General features: G+C 48.7%; 1 protein-coding gene across 1 annotated transcript in view; it reads left to right on the top strand.

Annotated features, from left to right (window-relative positions):
- Gnpat (glyceronephosphate O-acyltransferase) overlaps nucleotides 1-16470 on the top strand; it is a 28778-nt gene extending 12308 nt beyond the window's left edge. Inside the window, exons 4-16 of the mRNA XM_028767734.1 lie at nucleotides 221-350; nucleotides 3372-3499; nucleotides 3882-3957; nucleotides 4696-4847; nucleotides 4967-5097; nucleotides 6559-6782; nucleotides 9543-9785; nucleotides 11294-11373; nucleotides 12090-12230; nucleotides 13050-13146; nucleotides 13223-13316; nucleotides 14133-14194; nucleotides 15596-16470. Of these exons, the coding sequence (XP_028623567.1) occupies nucleotides 221-350; nucleotides 3372-3499; nucleotides 3882-3957; nucleotides 4696-4847; nucleotides 4967-5097; nucleotides 6559-6782; nucleotides 9543-9785; nucleotides 11294-11373; nucleotides 12090-12230; nucleotides 13050-13146; nucleotides 13223-13316; nucleotides 14133-14194; nucleotides 15596-15639 (1602 nt within the window). The 3' untranslated portion in view covers nucleotides 15640-16470. The remainder of the gene's footprint in view (nucleotides 1-220; nucleotides 351-3371; nucleotides 3500-3881; nucleotides 3958-4695; nucleotides 4848-4966; nucleotides 5098-6558; nucleotides 6783-9542; nucleotides 9786-11293; nucleotides 11374-12089; nucleotides 12231-13049; nucleotides 13147-13222; nucleotides 13317-14132; nucleotides 14195-15595) is intronic.
- The last annotated feature ends 1005 nt before the right edge of the window (nucleotides 16471-17475 follow it).

Here is a 17475-nt window from a genome sequence, read left to right as displayed (position 1 = left end):
AGGTGTGAGCTCCCTCAGGCTGTCAGGTGTGAGCTCCCTCAGGCTCTCAGGTGTGAGCTCCCTCAGGCTCTCAGGTATGAGATGGCAGGCATGAGCTCCCTCAGCATCTCAGGTGTGAGTCTCCATGCTCACCCATGATTTACTTCTCTGATTTCTGATTTAAGCTGTGATTTTAGTGATATGAGAACTGAAATTTGAAAATCTGACTTTTTTTTTCAAGCTACAACGAGCTATCCAGGAGCACCCTGTGATCCTGCTGCCCAGCCACCGGAGCTACATTGACTTCCTCATGCTGTCTTTTGTTCTCTACAACTATGATCTACCTGTACCAGTGATCGCAGCAGGAATGGGTGCGTGCCTAGTCTTCATCCGTGCTTCTGCTTGTACAGACTTACCCCTCACAGCGATAATGACAAGATACTAGAGAATTCGAAGGGTGCCAACAGCAACTCTTCAGGGACCCTGTCTGCCATGGTGTGGTGGCCCAGTTTGGACCCTGTGCTGTGCAGTGACTTGTAGTGGGAGATATTTAAATCTCCAACCCAAATATGACTGGTCAATGAAAACACAACTCAGTAATTATGAATATATTCTGTAAGCCTAGATTGGGCAGATACACCACTACACTACTCTGTTCACCAGCTATGAGACCCTTATTACTTGAGGGTTTTCCAGACCCTTCGTTTGTCCTTCTACCTTTTGCTTCCCAGTCATCCTCCTCTGTTGTCTTCTCTCTCTTCCTACCAACCTTTATTTCTCCACCTCCCCTTCTCTGCCCAATCACTGGCTCCAGCCTTTATTTTACAGATTAAGGTGGGCAGAAGGTTCACTAGAAGTCCCCTGTGTACTGATTCACTCCGTCTCTGCAGCCCTTCAACGGAAAGGGGAATTAGCACCAAAATACAGGGCCGGGGCTATCTGCAACAGTGACTGACCTATTCCACTTAGAATGGTGGCCTCAAAGTTGTCGCTGTGTCTGAATTCCCTTCCCTTTTAAAGCTGAGCAATAGTCCTTTGTGTGGATATACCACCTTAATTTTATCCTTTAACCTTCCTGTCTGTGAACACTTTGCCTGCTTCTGTCATTTGGTTGTTGGTTGTCATCAGGTGACACTGGGTCTCAGGTCACTGCTGCTGTGGTGAAATGGGAGCAGCATGGGAGGAAAGGGCTCGTGTCACTCTCAGCTTCATAACAGTTCACTGTCACAATCAGTGAGGGCAGGACTCGGAGCAGGAGCTGATGCAGAGGCCATGGAGGGGGCTGCTGCCTGGCTTGTTCCCCAGGCTTGCTCAGCCTGCTTTCTTACAGAACACAGGACCACCAGCCCAGGGATGGCACCACCCACAATGTGTTGGGCCCTCCCACATCCATTATTAATCAAGAAATCGTCTACAGACTTGTGTTTTCTCAATTCAAGTTCCTCTTCCCAGAAACGTCTCTTGTGTCAAGGTAACAGAAAACATCTGGACAGTACATACGCCTGACCCTCAGCAAGCACACCTCTGGTCACACGGGAACCTGAACTGTATGTGTTTGAGGCCCTCTGTGTGTTGTGTGTTGTGTCCTCACTGCTCTGTGCTTCCAGCAGTAGCGCTGAGGAGTGGGATTTACCTGTGTTCCTATGAGAACTTGCAGGGCACATACTTTTGTTTCTTCAGTAGTAACCATCTCTGTGCTGTGATTTGGTCGTCATGGTTTTAATGTGTTTTCAGTGGTACTGAGTCCCCGTCTGTGTGCTTCCTGCAGTCACTGGGGTGTTTGGTTTGAACAGGGTTATCGTTTGGTTGTTTGAATTTTGAGATGGGATCTGTTATGGCCCTGGCTGGCCTTGAATTTCTCAGCTCTAGTGATCCTGCTGCCTCAGCTCTCCAGGTGCTGGGCATACTGGTCCCTGTGCCGATATGTCATTGTGGGTCAATGTCCCATCTTTTGGGTTGTTCACCTTTTTGCCATTGAGCTATGGGGAGTTCTCTGAATCCTGAGCACTTGCCTACAGATACTGGTTCGGCCAATTCATCTCCACTCACTGGTCACTCTGCCATTCTGTTGGCTTTGTCCTTCGATACATGGACTTGTATGTTTCCATGGAGTCCAGACAATCTGTTTGTTCATTTGTTTCCTGCGTATTTACTGTCAAAACCAAGAAGTCATTACCAAATTTGAGTCATGAAGTTTTCCTCTGATACTCATCTGAGAGTTACAGATTGAGGCCTTCCCCTTGGTTCTGTGAGCCACATAGTTGGCTTTTGTGCTATAGAATTCATGTATCGTGACGCCTTGACACTGTGGGTGTAGACTGTGCAAGCATTGTCCCGCTAAACTACGCTGCTTTGTAAGTGTGTCTGTGCTTTTATACAATTCATCGATAGAGTCTGGTTGCACTGGTTCCCTTTCAAGGTCTCTAGGAAAGTAGAGATTCTGGTATTACTAAGAGTAGTGAATCAGTAAGACAGCTGCAGGGACTTACATGCCTTATCTGCATAGACAGGTGAGGAAGTGATTTAAACACTAGGGAGAAGGAAAGCTAAAACTGCGGGGAGAGCCTGGCTCTTTTTTCATAGACCTGCTTTATTTAATTCATTTCATTAACAGTAGGTTGGTAGTTGTACTTGGTAGTGGAGAGATGCCAGTAGGTTGTCATGGGTCTCTAGCTTGGGAACGTCGAGTGCCCGTTTCAGAGCATGGCTGAGGATGTTGGCCTCTGACATTGTTATCATGTTGCCTTGCCATTGCCTTTGTCCCTGGTGGTTTGAAAATACCAGGCAGCCGAGAGCGGTACAGGGCACTCTCCCAGAAGGCATCTACCACAGTCTCTTACAGATTCCATTAGATGTCTTCTGTTTTAATGCCTGTGTGTGTTTGCATGTATGTACATGTGTGAAGGTACAAGTTCACATATGTGCACCTGTGTGTGTGTGTGTGTATATGTCTGTGTGTGTGTGTGCGCGCACGCGTGTGTGCATGCGTGTGTGTGTGTGTGTGTGTGTGTAGGCCAGAGGTTAACACTGAGTGCTTTGTTCTGTTGATGAACACCTTATAGAGACAGGCTCTCACTGAGCCTGGAGCTCATTGGTTCTGCTAGACTGACTGGCCAGTCAGCTCCAGAGGTCCTGCTGCCATTGCCCCCCAGCCCCCAGCACAGCGGCACAGGCGTGTGCCTGTGTCACATGGGTGTGGGGTTGGAATTCAGGTCCTCATGCTTGTGTGGTGGACACTCCCACTGAGCCCTCTTTCTCACCCTTTTCTGCCCTTTTTTCCTAGAGTTGATATCAGGAGTGTAAGCATTGCTGTCATGGCACATGTGACGTTCATGAACTTGTCAGTGGTGTTCACACCTTTGTTCCCATACTACCCCTTCCTTATGTTTTAGACTTCCTGGGGATGAGAGTGGTCAGTGAGCTGCTCAGGATGTCTGGGGCCTTCTTCATGCGACGCACTTTTGGAGGAAATAAACTCTACTGGGCTGTATTCTCTGAATACGTGAAGACCATGCTACGGGTAAATGCAAGTGCTCCACGTACCCGGAGCTGCACTTCTCCTCTGAATACACCTCTAGCTGCCTTTCCCCTCAAGGAGTGCACCAGCTCCCAGTGCTCCCTCATCTGAGATGTGTCCTTTTTTAAGTCTTGCTGTGAGCAGTGTTTATTCAAGGGGTGGGGGGCACTTGGAATAAGGAATCAAAAGCCATTTATAAGGTCAGGGATGTGGCTTAGTGGTAGAGTGCATGCCTAGTATACGGGAGGTCCTCGGTGTCTCTCCCCCAAACTCCTTTCTCTCTCACAGACACACACCAGAGGGCAGGAGGAGGAAACAAAAGAGGCCTATGACATTCTAAGAGTAAAGAATGAGCTTTGTGTATTTGTTGTGTTTTCTTTTAAAGAATGGTTATGCTCCTGTTGAGTTTTTCCTCGAAGGGACAAGGAGTCGAGCAGCCAAGACCTTGACTCCTAAATTTGGTAAGTCTCCTATGTACCAGAGGCAGACAGACCCCAGGTCTCAAGTGTGGTGCTGCTGCGGCTACCAAACAGAACTCGATATTCTTCCACTTCTCTGATAAGATTAGAACTGGTTCCTTGTGTAGCTGTTGTGGGGCACTGTGAATGTCTTTTTCCCCCCTGGCTGGGAATGGGATAGAGCAGAAGCTTAGAGAGTCAGAGTACCAGGCACAAGCAGTAAGAGAAGACACTGCGTGTCATCACTAAAGGGGTTTGAGCTTCTCTGGAAACATGGGCTGCTGTTGTCGTCTTCATGTGTATACGTACACGGTTTGAGTAGTTTCTGACTTAGAAGCTCAGGCCTGGAACTCACTGTGTAGCTTCAGCTGGCCCCAGACTTGCTGTCATCCTCCTGCCTCAGCTTCCTGAGTGCTAAGAAGATCAGTGTGAACTCTCATGCCCAGTTTATGTTAGTTTGGTGTGAGTTAGTGAGGGGCAGCGGCGCAGGTGTGGGTATGGAAGGCTGGGCATGTAACTGCTGCTGAATCGACTTCCACATGGGGCCATTTCTCCTCTCACTGGGGCCAGGACAGGCTGGCCAACAGTGGGAGAGCTGGACACAGACTTGGGATTCACGTCTCAGCCCTGGGATAGGAGGCTGTGGGTACAGAGAAGGACAGAGCGAGACTGGTGTATTACTATGAGTCCAGTGTGCCCCATCTTCAGTATTCATGGTAAAACATTTCTCTGTGTTCGCAGGTCTCCTGAATATTGTGATGGAACCATTTTTTAAAAGAGAAGTTTTTGATACCTACTTTGTCCCAATTAGCATCAGTTATGATAAAATATTGGAAGAAACTCTTTATGCTTATGAGCTCCTAGGAATTCCTAAGCCAAAGGAGTCCACTGCTGTACGTGAGGATAGCCAAATTTGATTTTCTTTGAGTGTAGAGAATACCCTGGCTTACACATCCACTACTAATTTATAAATCTACTCCTGTTTTCTTTCCCCATCTTGTGATGCCACCAGGGATTGTTGAAAGCTAGACGGATTCTCTCTGAGAACTTTGGAAGCATCCATGTGTACTTTGGAGACCCCGTATCACTGCGCTCTCTAGCTGCGGGCCGGCTCAGTCGGAACACATATAACTTGGTGCCAAGGTGCAAGGCCTGTGTTTTAATGCCTGACACAAATGAGAAGTAAATTCCACAAGTGTGAATCGAGACTCTCGAGGTGATGGCCTCTGAGATCAAACCTTGGCTTGCCTGAGCTCTCCCAGCAAATGCTGGGGCAGCCCTGGCTTACATGTTCATCAGGGAAAGCTTCAGTTAAAGAGCCTCATGTTTGTGTGGAGCCAGCGTGGTGGGGCATGTCTGTAATCCTAGCCCTCAGGAGTTCTATTGGAGGCAGTAGGAGCAGGAATTCAGGTTTTTCTCAGCTACATCGCAAGCTTGAGACCAGCCTGGTTTACATGAGACCTGGTCTCAAAATAATAACAAGCTGTCGGGCGGTGGTGGCGCACGCCTTTAATCCCAGCACTTGGGAGGCAGAGGCAGGCGGATTTCTGAGTTCGAGGCCAGCCTGGTCTACAGAGTGAGTTCCAGGACAGCCAGGGCTACACAGAGAAACCCTGTCTCGAAAAACCAAAAATAATAATAATAATAATAATAACAAGCAAACACAAAGGACTATCTGCTCCACGCCCCCAGAGTGCTCTTCCCTAAAACAAAGATAAGCTGTGTGTTTCAACGTGTGACCAGAGGATTTGTCATTGTCCTCGCCGCCAGCCTAGCAGTACCCTGGTTTTGAAGCACACAGAGGTTGTTTCTGAGCAGTCCAGCTCGTGTGTGCAGAGCAGAGCTTTACACCCGAGGAAGGAGTGCCGAGCAACAGTGCTCAGGACAGTCCCCTGTTCTCAAACACTGGGCTCTGGAAGGGTCCATGGCACAGCTGAGCATTTGTAATTTCCTTTTAGTTGGATTAACTGATTGGTTTTGTATGTTTGTGGGTGTATGTAGGTTGTCAGGCTTGGCAGCAAGCCCCTTTTCCTAGTGAGCCAGCCCACCAGCCCAAGCATTTGTGTTTTCTTAACTTAGAGGAATCCTCCAGGGGAAGAAAGGCAGATACAACGTCTGCCCAGCCTGCCCTCCCGGACTGTGAGGTGCCTGGCAGGCAGCCTCACTTGTTACTCCAGAAGCCACAGAGCCCAGGGCTTCTTTCATAGTGTTTGTGAGCCCCTGCTTCCAGATGAAGGTGGGCTAGTTCCTGGAGTTCTGCAGCCTCCCTGAAGAGGCAGTGTAGGAGGCAGCCATGTGGCTTCTCAGTACAGATCTGTCCAAGCAGCTGTGCTTGTCCCAGTGATACACTCTCCGTGTAAAGCAAGATTAGGGCTTTTGTTTACTCTTTTTCCTTTATTACCTAGAACTGGGAATAAATGTTTTTACATCAATTAACTGCATATTCTTGAGACACGTGCAGGTCCCACTGTGAAGCTAGAGAATGCTGCCAGCATGTGCTCTCAAAGAATTTGGTGGCAGAACCATGACAGGTCTTCATTTGGGGTCCTCTCCCACCCAGAGTATGTGTGGCCAACCTGTAACCTGCTCTGCCCCTTCTTTCAGATGCATCCCTCAGAAGCAGCCTGAGGATGTACAAGCCTTTGTCACTGAAGTGGCCTATAAGATGCAGCTTCTGCAGATTGAAAACCTGGCTCTGAGCCCATGGCTCCTGGTAGTTGCCATTCTACTTCAGAACCAGCTGTCTATGGACTTCGACGCCCTAGTGGAGAAGACTTTGTGGCTGAAGGGCTTAACCCAGGCATTTGGAGGGTTCCTGCTTTGGCCTGGTATGTATATGGGATGCCCACAGTCCCTAGAGAAGTCTTTTCATTTTCTAGTTTAGGAATGTTCTTAGAGGTGAGACACCCATGGAGGCTTTGAGCAAAGTAGAGGTGGCACACACTACTGCAGAATGTAGACCTCAGTGAGGAGGCTTCCTGAGAGTAATTGCTTGTGTGCCAGTTCGCTCTAGAGAGTAAACCTGGAGTACAGTGCCATTTCCTTGGCAACTACAGACCAGAGAATAACAGCATGAACCTTCCCCTCCACACTCACTGTCATTTAGTTAAAGAGTTGTGATGGGTTTTGTGTGGGCATTGGTGTGTGTTCACATGAGCCTGTGGTGCGTTTTGTTTGTGCACTGTTGTGTGTTCACATGAGCCTGTGGTGTGTTTTGTGTGTGCACTGGTGTGGGTTGCACGTGAGCCTGTGGAAGCCAACAGGTAATGATGGAAGTTTTGTTTTTGCTTTATATTTTGAGGCAAAGTTCTTGCTTCCTGCCTCCACAGTGAATGTGGAACTTGCCAATCTGGCTGAGCTGGCTAGCCAGCAGCAAGCCCCAAAGGTGATCTTATCCCCACCTCCTCTGTGATCACAGCTGGGTTAGAGGTGTGTGCCACTTCTTCAAATGCAGGTCCTACTTGACTGACTGAGTCGTCTTCGTAGCCTCAGATTTTATTCTTTTGAGGCTAGCTCTCATTCCAGGCTGGCCTAGAACTCGCTGCATAACCCAGGCTCATCTCAGACCCGGAGCAGCCATCTGGTGTCAGGATTCCAGACATGAGCTGCCATGCCCAGCACGTGTACTGTTTGCTACAGTGAAGTTACTTTTTAAATTGTTGTTGGAGGTGTTGAGGCCAGAGCACAGCCTTGTGGAGTCAGTTCTTTCCTGTCACCTTTGTGTGTTCCTGGGATTGAGCTCAGGTTTACCCAGCTTGCATGGCGGAGCCTTTGCCTACTGAACCATTTCATAAGCCCCAGGATTGTTTGTTTTGTGATTTTCTTTGTACAGGAAATTGAACCTAAGGCCTTGTGTGTGCTCTGTACCCCAAGCTCCATCCCGAGCCTCTTACCTATGTCTCATGTGTGTAGACTTTGTTGTAGAGTAAGCAGCTGAGGGCTTTCTGTAGCTCATTGAGTTCATTGAGCAAGCCTTCCCATCATCTCAGTACTCAGGAGGTGGAAGCAGGAAGGCAAGAGTTCAAGGCCTGCCACAGCTACATGAGATCTTGTTTTTTAAAAAAGAAAAGCTGGGTGGTGGTTGTGCATGCCTTTAATCCCAGTGCTCAAGAGGCAGGCTGATCTCAGTGAGTGTCAGAGAAACCTTGTCTTGAAAAACCAAGGAAGAGGAGGAGAAGGATAAGGAAGAAGGGGAAAGGAGGGGAAGAAGAAGGGAGGAAGGAAAAAGAGGAGAAAGAAGAAGGAGGAGGAAGAGAAGAAAGGAAGAGAAAAGAAGAACAAGAAAAAACCACCGCTGCCACAAGAGAAGCTGCTGGAGTGGTGCACACTTTTAATCCCAGCATTCCAGAAGCCGGGCAAGCATGTCTGTGAGTTCCAGCGAGCCTAATCTGCATCGAAAGTTCCAGGATAGACAGTGCTACAGGAAGAGACCCTGTCTCAAAAAGGGGTTGGGGGATGAAGAGGAACAGCTCAGTAAACGCTTCACTGAAAGCTAGGGAGAGGGTTCAGTGGCTGAAGGTTGTGCCACACAAGTCTGGCATAACTTGAGTTAAGTCCCCAGAACCAGGGAAACAACTAGGCATCTGCATATCCGGCAGATGGGGGTGGGGGAGGCAGGAGAATTGCTCAGAAGCTCATGGGCCAGGCAGCAGGATGGGTGCTCAGCCTTAGGAGCATCAGCAGTGCACAGCGGCGCAGAGTTGGGCTAGGGGAAAGGATGCCGAGTGCTTAGGAGTGCTGGCTGCTCTCACGGAGGATCCCACTCACTCCAGCACCCAGGTGGCCGCATACACTCATCTGTAACTCTAGTTCCAAGGGCTTAGGCCCCCCTCTTCTGACCTCCTCAGGTCCTACACCCATGTGGTATGCTTATATACAGACAAAATGCTTATTCACTTAAAATAAAAAATAAATATTTTTTAAAAAGTAGAGTGACCCTGCTTCAAAATAAAGTTGGCAGACAGGAAGCGAGTCCCAAAAGCTGTCCCCTGACCTCTACATTCACAGTGTGTCATACGTACTCCCATTTGAACTCTGTACACTGTGCTGGGGACTTGGGGGTAGGAGTCTGTGACAGTAATTGGTGTAAGTTGAGAATCATAAGGGTGATGACTTGAGTGTGATCACTGAGAGACCAAGTTATGACATGGCCAAGCGCGTCCCAGTTCTCAGAGGTGGACAAGCTGGTCTGGGGCTTTCCTGCTTCCTGGAGGGAAGGGCCCTGGTGATGGTAATAGTGCTAGGATCAAGACCTGGGTGATGGTGCGCTAGTGCTAGGGTTGAGGCCCCAGAGCTGCAGACATAACACAGGCCATGGAGAATATTTTGGGATTTTGGAGTGTGGCTTTGATGGAAAGGAGATCTTTAGGAAGGTGAGGACTGAGTGGAACTTGGCTCATGGATGAGAGAGTAGTGGTTGGGCAGGAGGGGCCCCTTGCTCTGCCCACCAAGTGACCTTCAGATCACTCGCTGGGCATGTTACAGAGAGACAGAGGATGTGTTAGACCATGTATTCTGCCTTGGAGCCTGTAGGTTCTGGAATGTGTGGCTGCCTTCTCATTGAGTTTGCTCTGCTGCTCTCTCTGTAGATAACAAACTTCCTGAGGAAGTGGTCCAGTCCAGCATCCTCCTGCACTCTAACCTGGCCAGCCTCGTCAAAGACCAGGTGGTTCTGAAAGTGGACTCTGGAAGCTCACAGATGGTCAATGGGCTTGTGCCCGAGCACATCGCCATCCTCATGTGCTCGGCTTACAGGAACCAGCTGCTCAACATTTTCGCCCGCCCTTCCTTAGTAGCTGTGGCTTTTCACATGACACCTGGGCTCAGGAAAGGTAACTTTTAGGGGTGTGGCCTCCAATGTCAAAAGAGGCCTGACCCTGTAGTCCCAGAAAGGAGTAGTGCCACCACGTCTGTTCTCTATAAAAGGAGGCTGCCCTGCCCACTTATAGTTCTAGAGTTGGAAGGTATAGTAGCATGTGGCTTAACCCCTTCTACTCAGGAGGTTGAGGCAGTAGAAGCTTCAAGGAATTTAGGGCCAGCCTAGGGTATATAGCAGACTACAGTTTCAAAACAAAAACAAAAGAGATGGCTTAGAGGTTAAGAGTGTCTGCTCTTCCAGAGGAGCGGGGTGAGGTGTCCAGCACCGGTCTCAGGAAGCTCACAGCTGCCTACAACTCTAGCTGTAGGGACCATAATGCCCTCATCTGCCCTCCATGGGTTCCTGCACACATGGGGCACACACACACATATACATTGAATAAAATGAAAATAAATCTTTAGGAAAAAAGTGAAGCTTGGGAACTAGAAAGACCTAATGATCGCTTCGTCCGTATTGCACCTTTGGGGTAGGAGGACAGCTTAGTGGGAAACGTGCCAGGCAGGCGTGATTAGCTGAGTTGAGATTCTTAGAACTGTTAAAAAGCTAGGTGTACTGGCGTGTGTGTGGAACCCTAGCATTCCTGCAGTGAGGTGGAGGCAGGGACAGGAGACATGCCCCTAAATGTGTGTACTAGCTACACGTGAGTGTGCGGTTAAGCAGCCGTTGAGGGGCTGGGCCTCCACTACTGTGGAAGTAACAACTGAGATGAGACTGACCTCTGACCTCTGACCTCCCACATCCAGGTTTGTGGCATGCATGTCGCCTCACTCAGTTACATGCACAACAGTCTGACATTCAGTGCCTTTTGTAAATAAGGGTTTATACATGTCCAGGGAGCCATGTCATCACTAGAGAGGCTCTGCATTGGGAACACCATTCCCGGGCACTGGTACGATGATGTTTCCGTGGTTACAGCCCCTTAGCTAGCAGAGGCTGATAGGATACCAGTACCATCATTGTATAGTGCACAGTGGTATCAGATCACAGCTGAAGTAGGTTATACAGACTGGATCCAAACAGATCTGCCTGAGGATCGTGGGACCTGACCTAGAGGAGCTCTTTGGGTTGGTCTCGGGAGCACACTTTGGCTTTTTCTTTTCTTGCTCTCTTCGGGTGCTAGTGACTAACCCAGGCTTTCACATATTCTGGGCAAGTACCTTGCTGGTTTTGGTTTTCTGCAGTGACTTGAGACATAGTGCTAAGTTACTGTGAATTAGTGGGAGACGGGAGAATGAGGGAGCTGGGAGGTGAGCTCCCTTCCTGCTCTGCTCAGAAGGAAGCCCTTCTAAGGATGGTTGCATTGTGCTCATTTCAGGACTGAGGGATTCCAGGCCCTTTTAAACTCTGTCTGTCCTTGAGATAACTTCAAGGACTCAGTTTTCCCTTGTTACATGCACACACACTTAAAGGGCTGCAAGATCAAAAGCCATGTCTTAATGCTGTGAAATGGCTTCTTTCTAGAGGATGTCTTCAGTTGCTTTTCCTTCCTCCGCAATGTGTTTTCAGATGAGTTCATCTTCCTTCCAGGAAACACACTCAGGGTAAGTTCTGACAGCCAGAGCAGCCATGCCACATGCATGTTCCAATGGTGACAGATGAGGGTCCCTGGCATGTATCAAGTCTCGGGTCATATTTTTCTTCTTGGGCCTTCAATTCATCAGACACTAGTTTGGTCCTTAGTCATCAGTGACTTGGAGACCCCTTTGGGAGAGGAGGGTTCTTCTCTGAGCTGTCAGTGCAGCCTGTCACTGCTGTGCTCATAAACTTTGGAAGTCAGCATAGCCTTCCCTGTTGAGCTGGTTCAGAGTGGCTGGTGGTGCTCCTGCCTGGCAGTGGGACAGCTGTGGTCAAGCTCCCATAGCTGCTCTGTGGATTTGCTGGTGTGGGCAGAGGCACACAGAAGAAGGTACAACAGGTTTCTGTGTCTTGTCCTAAGGAGAGGGTTTTCCTGTGCTCTGTGGGAGCTGAGGCAGGGGAAGTGAGGGCAGGCAGAGCTTGAGTCTAAGTCTACCTATGGGTATTTCTGGACTTGCTATTAAATTTAAGGAAGTGTGCAATGCAAATGAAGAACATCTGGGGTGGCTGTCTGTCTGAACATCCCAGGGCACAGTTGCACAAACTGGGTTTCTGTGTTTGAGCTTTGGCACCGAAGTGTTGGCAGCTTCAGTGCAGTCAGGTGGCTCCGAGGAGCCGCTGGATGAGTGATGTCGAGGGTGCACAGACAGCATGTATGCGTGGCCTCCCTTTTTCCTTGCAGGATTTTGAGGAAGGCTGTTACTTGCTGTGTAAAACTGAGGCTATGCAGATGACTGGAAAGGACATCATCCTCACAGACAAAGGGAATGCTGTATTACAATTCCTCACAGGACTCTTTAAGCCTTTTGTAGAATCGTATCAGGTACTTACAACTTGCAAATTTTGTGTGCCCCATTTCAATATTGTAAGACTTTCTTCCTGAAATTCCTTGTGTGAATGGTGAGCATGTGCCAGTGAACAGTGGGTCCAGAGAGAGGATCCGTGCCTGCTCGGGGGCAGCCTCGTCGTCTTGTATGGCTGGCGTGGGTACATAGTGGTCAGTAAGTGATTCGTTAATGTTCCTGAGCTCATTCTAATCCTGAGAAGAGCAGGAGCACGGTCCTGCTCAGAGTGCCCAGGAGAGGACACGGAACAGGGTCGGGACACCGTGCCGCAGGATTTTAAGGAGAGAGGGAATTTGAATAGCAAATGTTAGGCTGTGCAGACTTCAGATGAGAGAACTCTGTGTCTGTCAGCTCTTTGCTCATATACTGGCTTTGATGGTGGTGGCAGTGGTGATGCAATCAGAGAGGCGACCTTGTCCACCTCCACCCTCAGAGCCCTTCATGGGCACTTGATGAACTGGGAATCAGCCAATGCTTGAGGATCTGGCACTCTGTGATTTTAAAAGAAAGACAAAGACTGAAGGTCCTCTCCCCCCCCCACCCCCCCCCGGGCGGTGCTGGGTATATAGAGAGCTGGAAGTGTTTGTCTTGCCATCAGCTGAGATGAGAAATTAAACTGTTGACAAATGTCATTTCAAACTGTCCTTTTCTAACTGTAAACGCTGCTGGAAACTGAAGAGCTCTGTTGCTTGTGCAGACCATGGAGGGTGTTTGTCTGTGAGGAAGGCAGTGTGGCCACCGTGCTCCTCTGCCTATCCCCCTTTCTCTATGTTCCTCATTCTCCCTCTTGAAATCAGTTACTTTCCAAATACCTCTTGCGTGAAGAGGACTACTTCAGTGAGAAAGAGTACTTGGTTGCAGCCAGGAAGTTCGCCCGTCAGCTTCTGGATCAAGGTCAGTCATATCTCTGTGGGCAGTAGTTTCTCAGCTGCCAGTAGAAAGATCACTTACCCTCTTCCCCTCCTTACAGGTAGCTCTCAGTGTTACGATGTGTTGTCTTCTGAACTGCAGAAAAATGCCTTAGCAGCTTTTGTGAGACTCGGGGCGGTAGAGAAGAAGAAGATGTAAGTACCGGATGCTAATGGGTTCAAGATGAGGAATACCGACTGTGAGCCAAGAGCCAAGGCCCAGGAGTGCCGCACTGGGCTTCCTTCTGGGAACCCACTCTGCCCAAAATCAAGAACATACTCTAGCCTAGGTTTGGCTTGACCTCAGACTGAATTTCATAGATTAATTACAGAATCAGGTATAGGGTAATGTGAGTGTGTGCGCACTATGGACAGAGAGAGATGAACAGAGTCTTCTAACTGAACGAGAGTCCCAGGGATAAAGCTGAAACCAAACTCTCACAGTTGTATCTTGTGTGATAAGAGTGTGTGTGTGTGTGTGTGTGTGTAGCAGTGGTCTCAGCATCTCAATGCTGTGACCTTAATACAGTTCCTTCTATTGTGGTGACCCCAACCATAAAGCTATTTCTGATGCTACCTCATAACTGTAGTTTTGGTGGCATTATGAGCTATGTGATATGCGACCCCTGTTAGGGTCGTTTGACTCTCAGAGAGGCCACCATCTACAGGATGAGAACCACTGGTCTGGAGTCTCCTGAGTGAACAAGCATTTTGAGGCCAACTCTCATAGTTGTGTATCACCGTCAGTCCAAGCAGGAGCAAGGAGCCTTTCAGCTAGCTACCTCAGCGCAGGGCCATGCCTGTGCCTTTGCAGTAGAGCCTAGCGTGTTGAAGGTCTGGATTTAGTTCCAGGCCTGAAGGATAAAAAGCAGGCTCCATGCATGCCACAGGCCTTTAGCAGCCCTGGGTCGTTGTAGTGAGAAGCTGTCTCTGCCGCAGGTCACACAGTAACACAGCTTTTCTTCTCTTTAGAGATAGTAAGTATGTGTATTATGTGAATGGGCCCGCCACAAGCAAATTAGAAGAAATGCTCGGTAAGTGTGCTGGGATAGACTGAGACCCATTCTCCCTGTTGTGTAAGCATCAGAGTATTAGCAGGAGAAGCAGCTGTAGATTCTAGTGTAGATATAGGCTGGGCATAGGCCAGAGTGTCTGTAAGGAAAAGTGCCACTTATAGTACTTGGGTGGTGAGGCAGGAGGACTGCCATGAGTTCAAGGCCAGCTTTAGGCTACATAATGAGTACCATGCCTGCCAAAGGAAGACCCTGTCTTAAAAAGCAAAACAGATAGGGGAGAGGAGGGAGAAAACCAAAACACAGGTGGAAGAGGGAAGGCACGAGAGAAATGGTGAAGGAGAGATTTAACAAGGGTGGGTTAGGGCAAGAGCAGAAAGTGCAGCAAACAGTATCAAGCAGGAAGACAGAGCAGACAGAGTGGGCCCCTTACAGCGCAGCCAGCTGCACAGGCCCTGCCCAAACCTGCCCAAACCTGCATGCAGTCCTTTGTGCTTAGCAGGGCTGAGGAGGGTCTGTTCTGGCTTTGATTTTTTTTTCCTTTTTTTTTTTTTGTTTGTTTGTTTACAAAAGATTTTCTTTTTCCTCTCTGAGTATTTTTGCCTGCGTGTTATTATATACACTACTATGTGCAGTGTCCACTGAAGCCAGCAGAAGGCATTCGATCCCCTAGAACTGGAGAGCTGTCATGTGGGTAGTGGGAATGGAACCCCAGGCCTGCAAGTATGACAGGTGTTCTCAACCACTGCACTCTCTCTCCAGGACCCCTTTTTTCTTTTTCTCTTTCTTTCTTTCTTTCTTTCTTTCTTTCTTTCTTTCTTTCTTTCTTTCTTTCTCTCTTTCTCTCTTTCTCTCTTTCTTTCTTTCTTTCTTTCTTTTTTTTTCTTTTTTCTTTTTTTTTTTTAATGCAGGGTCTCTGTGTAGCCCTGGCTGGTCTAAAACTCTCAGATATCCACCCACTTCTACCCTAGTCCCTGCTCCTAGTGCTGTCACCTCTGGTCTTGTTTTCATTTTCTGAGACAAGATCTTACTTACACTGTGTCCCAGATGGATCTACCCAGGCACTCGGCACACTCACTCTGTGGCCCTGGGGGGTGAGAGGGGGACTGGAGGGGGTGTGCGTCAAACTCACAACCCTCCTGTCTCAGCCACACTCAGCTGTGGAGACATTTACCCCTCCCTCTGGATGAGAACTTGTGGTGGATTCTTAATCTCAACTTCCTAGTACGTGATGGGGCTAAGAGCTGTCTAGACGCTGTAGCCTGAGAAAAAGGAACATCTAGAAGAGGTGGCCACTGGCTTTGTACAGGCCAATAGAGCCCAGAGGAGCCAGCTGAGTGATGAGTGGGGTGGACCACAGCCCAATATAGAGCTCTGGCAATGCTCAAGACCATTTTATCTCATGAGCTGTCTCTGTCTTAGGATGTAAGAAGCCAATAGGAAAACCAGCCACGGCAAAACTATAATAATCATGGAGCAGTTGTAGAAAACACAGTTCCATAATGACAGTCACAGAGGACTTACTCTGCCACAAATGGGCACTGAGAGGAAGATGTGACTTCTGTCTCCTTGAGACCTGTGAGCCGTGCTTTTGCCAGGAGGAGGAGAGCATGGGAATGTCGGTGTGACCTTCCAACCGATGACTGCTGGCTGGTGTGACCTTCCCACCGTGATGGCTGCCAGCCGGCATTCATGTCACTGTGTGTTGTCAAATAAAGCAGTCTTGAAAACATTCTTGGACAGCAGAGCTCAGGCTCCTCCCCGTTCACTGCTACTCAGTTTGCCACACCCACGCCACGCTCAGGCCGACCTACAAGGTATAGGACAGCAGCAGCACTGACCACTTACTTATCTGTGCTCTGAAGAAGGGACACCGGTGAGTGTTCCCAACCACAGCCTGCAGCTGGGAGCGGGAGCATGGCAAGAGTGCAGAGTTCTCTGCTGTGCTCCATGAGGGTCCCAGCCAAAACACAGGTTCACTAAGAACCTGTGTGGTGGGTGTATGTAAAAAACAAAGGAAGTTCGTGTCTAGATTAGCTCAAATCTCTAGGACATTTTGTTTTGGATAAGCAGACCTTCCAAAATCTAAAAAGCAGCCCTGCTCACTGTTCTTTGTCAGTGTTGTCAATAAACTGTCCTTACTTAACAAACGACAGCTTTAACTCTGACACACTTCCATCATAACTATTTTGGATAAGGGACTCAACTTATATCTTTTTACTTTCATTATGTTGCCTCAAACAAGTGCAAATTTGACAGAAGTGTGTAATAAATTATCTAGTTTATTTTAAACTTTACACCCATAATGGTCTTATTAACAAATTGAACTAAACAGTGTGTGCAACAAAGAGATGCCTATGCGATGTTCCTTGAGAGTACTTGGAGGAAAGAGAAGTCACTCTCTGAGTGACCTGTGACCCCAGCATCACTGGGCCTGCGTCATAGGATGGGGCTGGGTGATAGAGGAAAGGACTGTGGATGTGTGGAGAGAATTGTCTCACATGGCTTCTTGGGGTCACCAGAGAAAAAAGCCATAAATGTGTGGCCTCAGCACAGGCTTCTATTTGTTGGGCTGTGAAGGCTGAAGTGCAGACAGAATGAAGATGTCTCACAGAAGGCTCACCTCACCTTTGGATGGGCACTTAGGGCCTCTGTCCACAGAAGGTGGACAGGCACTCATCCTTCCTGATCTTTTCAGCACATCCTGTATTTCCAACAAAACTCCAAAATGATCACTAATCTCATTCTGAGGGGCTCACCCTCATCAATATATTCATCTAGGGTGCAGTCCAGTCATGGGGACAGGCATTTGAGTCTAAGAACCAAGCAAAGTCACAGAAACACGCTGTGTGGTTCTGTCTCCAAATTCCCCAGGTCATGCATGCATCTATTCCCAGGGCCTAGGGCAGCCACTGCACTAGGCCACAAGGGACAGGCAGGTCCTCTGTCCGTCTGCTGCTTTGGGAAGCTAGAGGGGATTCCTGCATGTTGAAATAAGCAGTGACATTTAACAGCAATCCTGGATGTGGACGGTGGTGGGCAGGTCGCAGCTCTATCCGCTGCAGTCACCTACCACATGTCAACACGCTCATGCTGCTGGCCTGAGCTGGGCTGTCACCAGTCAGGTGTTGATCTGGAACTCACCAGGTAGCTGAGGATGAATGAGCCTCTGCTCCTCCTGCCTAACTCAATGCTGAGATTACAGGCATGCACTGTCATGCAGTGTTTATAGCGTTGGGGACTTGCTGCTCTTCCACTGGACCTGAGTTCATATCCTGCCACCTACATTAGGTGGCCCAGAA

This window comes from Grammomys surdaster, unplaced genomic scaffold, assembly GCF_004785775.1.
Source record: "Grammomys surdaster isolate TR1022 unplaced genomic scaffold, NIH_TR_1.0 181, whole genome shotgun sequence".
In the NCBI taxonomy this organism is placed as follows: Eukaryota; Metazoa; Chordata; class Mammalia; order Rodentia; family Muridae; genus Grammomys; species Grammomys surdaster.
The sequence above is the reverse complement of the archived record's forward strand: the minus strand, read 5'-3'. Positions and strand labels throughout refer to the sequence as shown.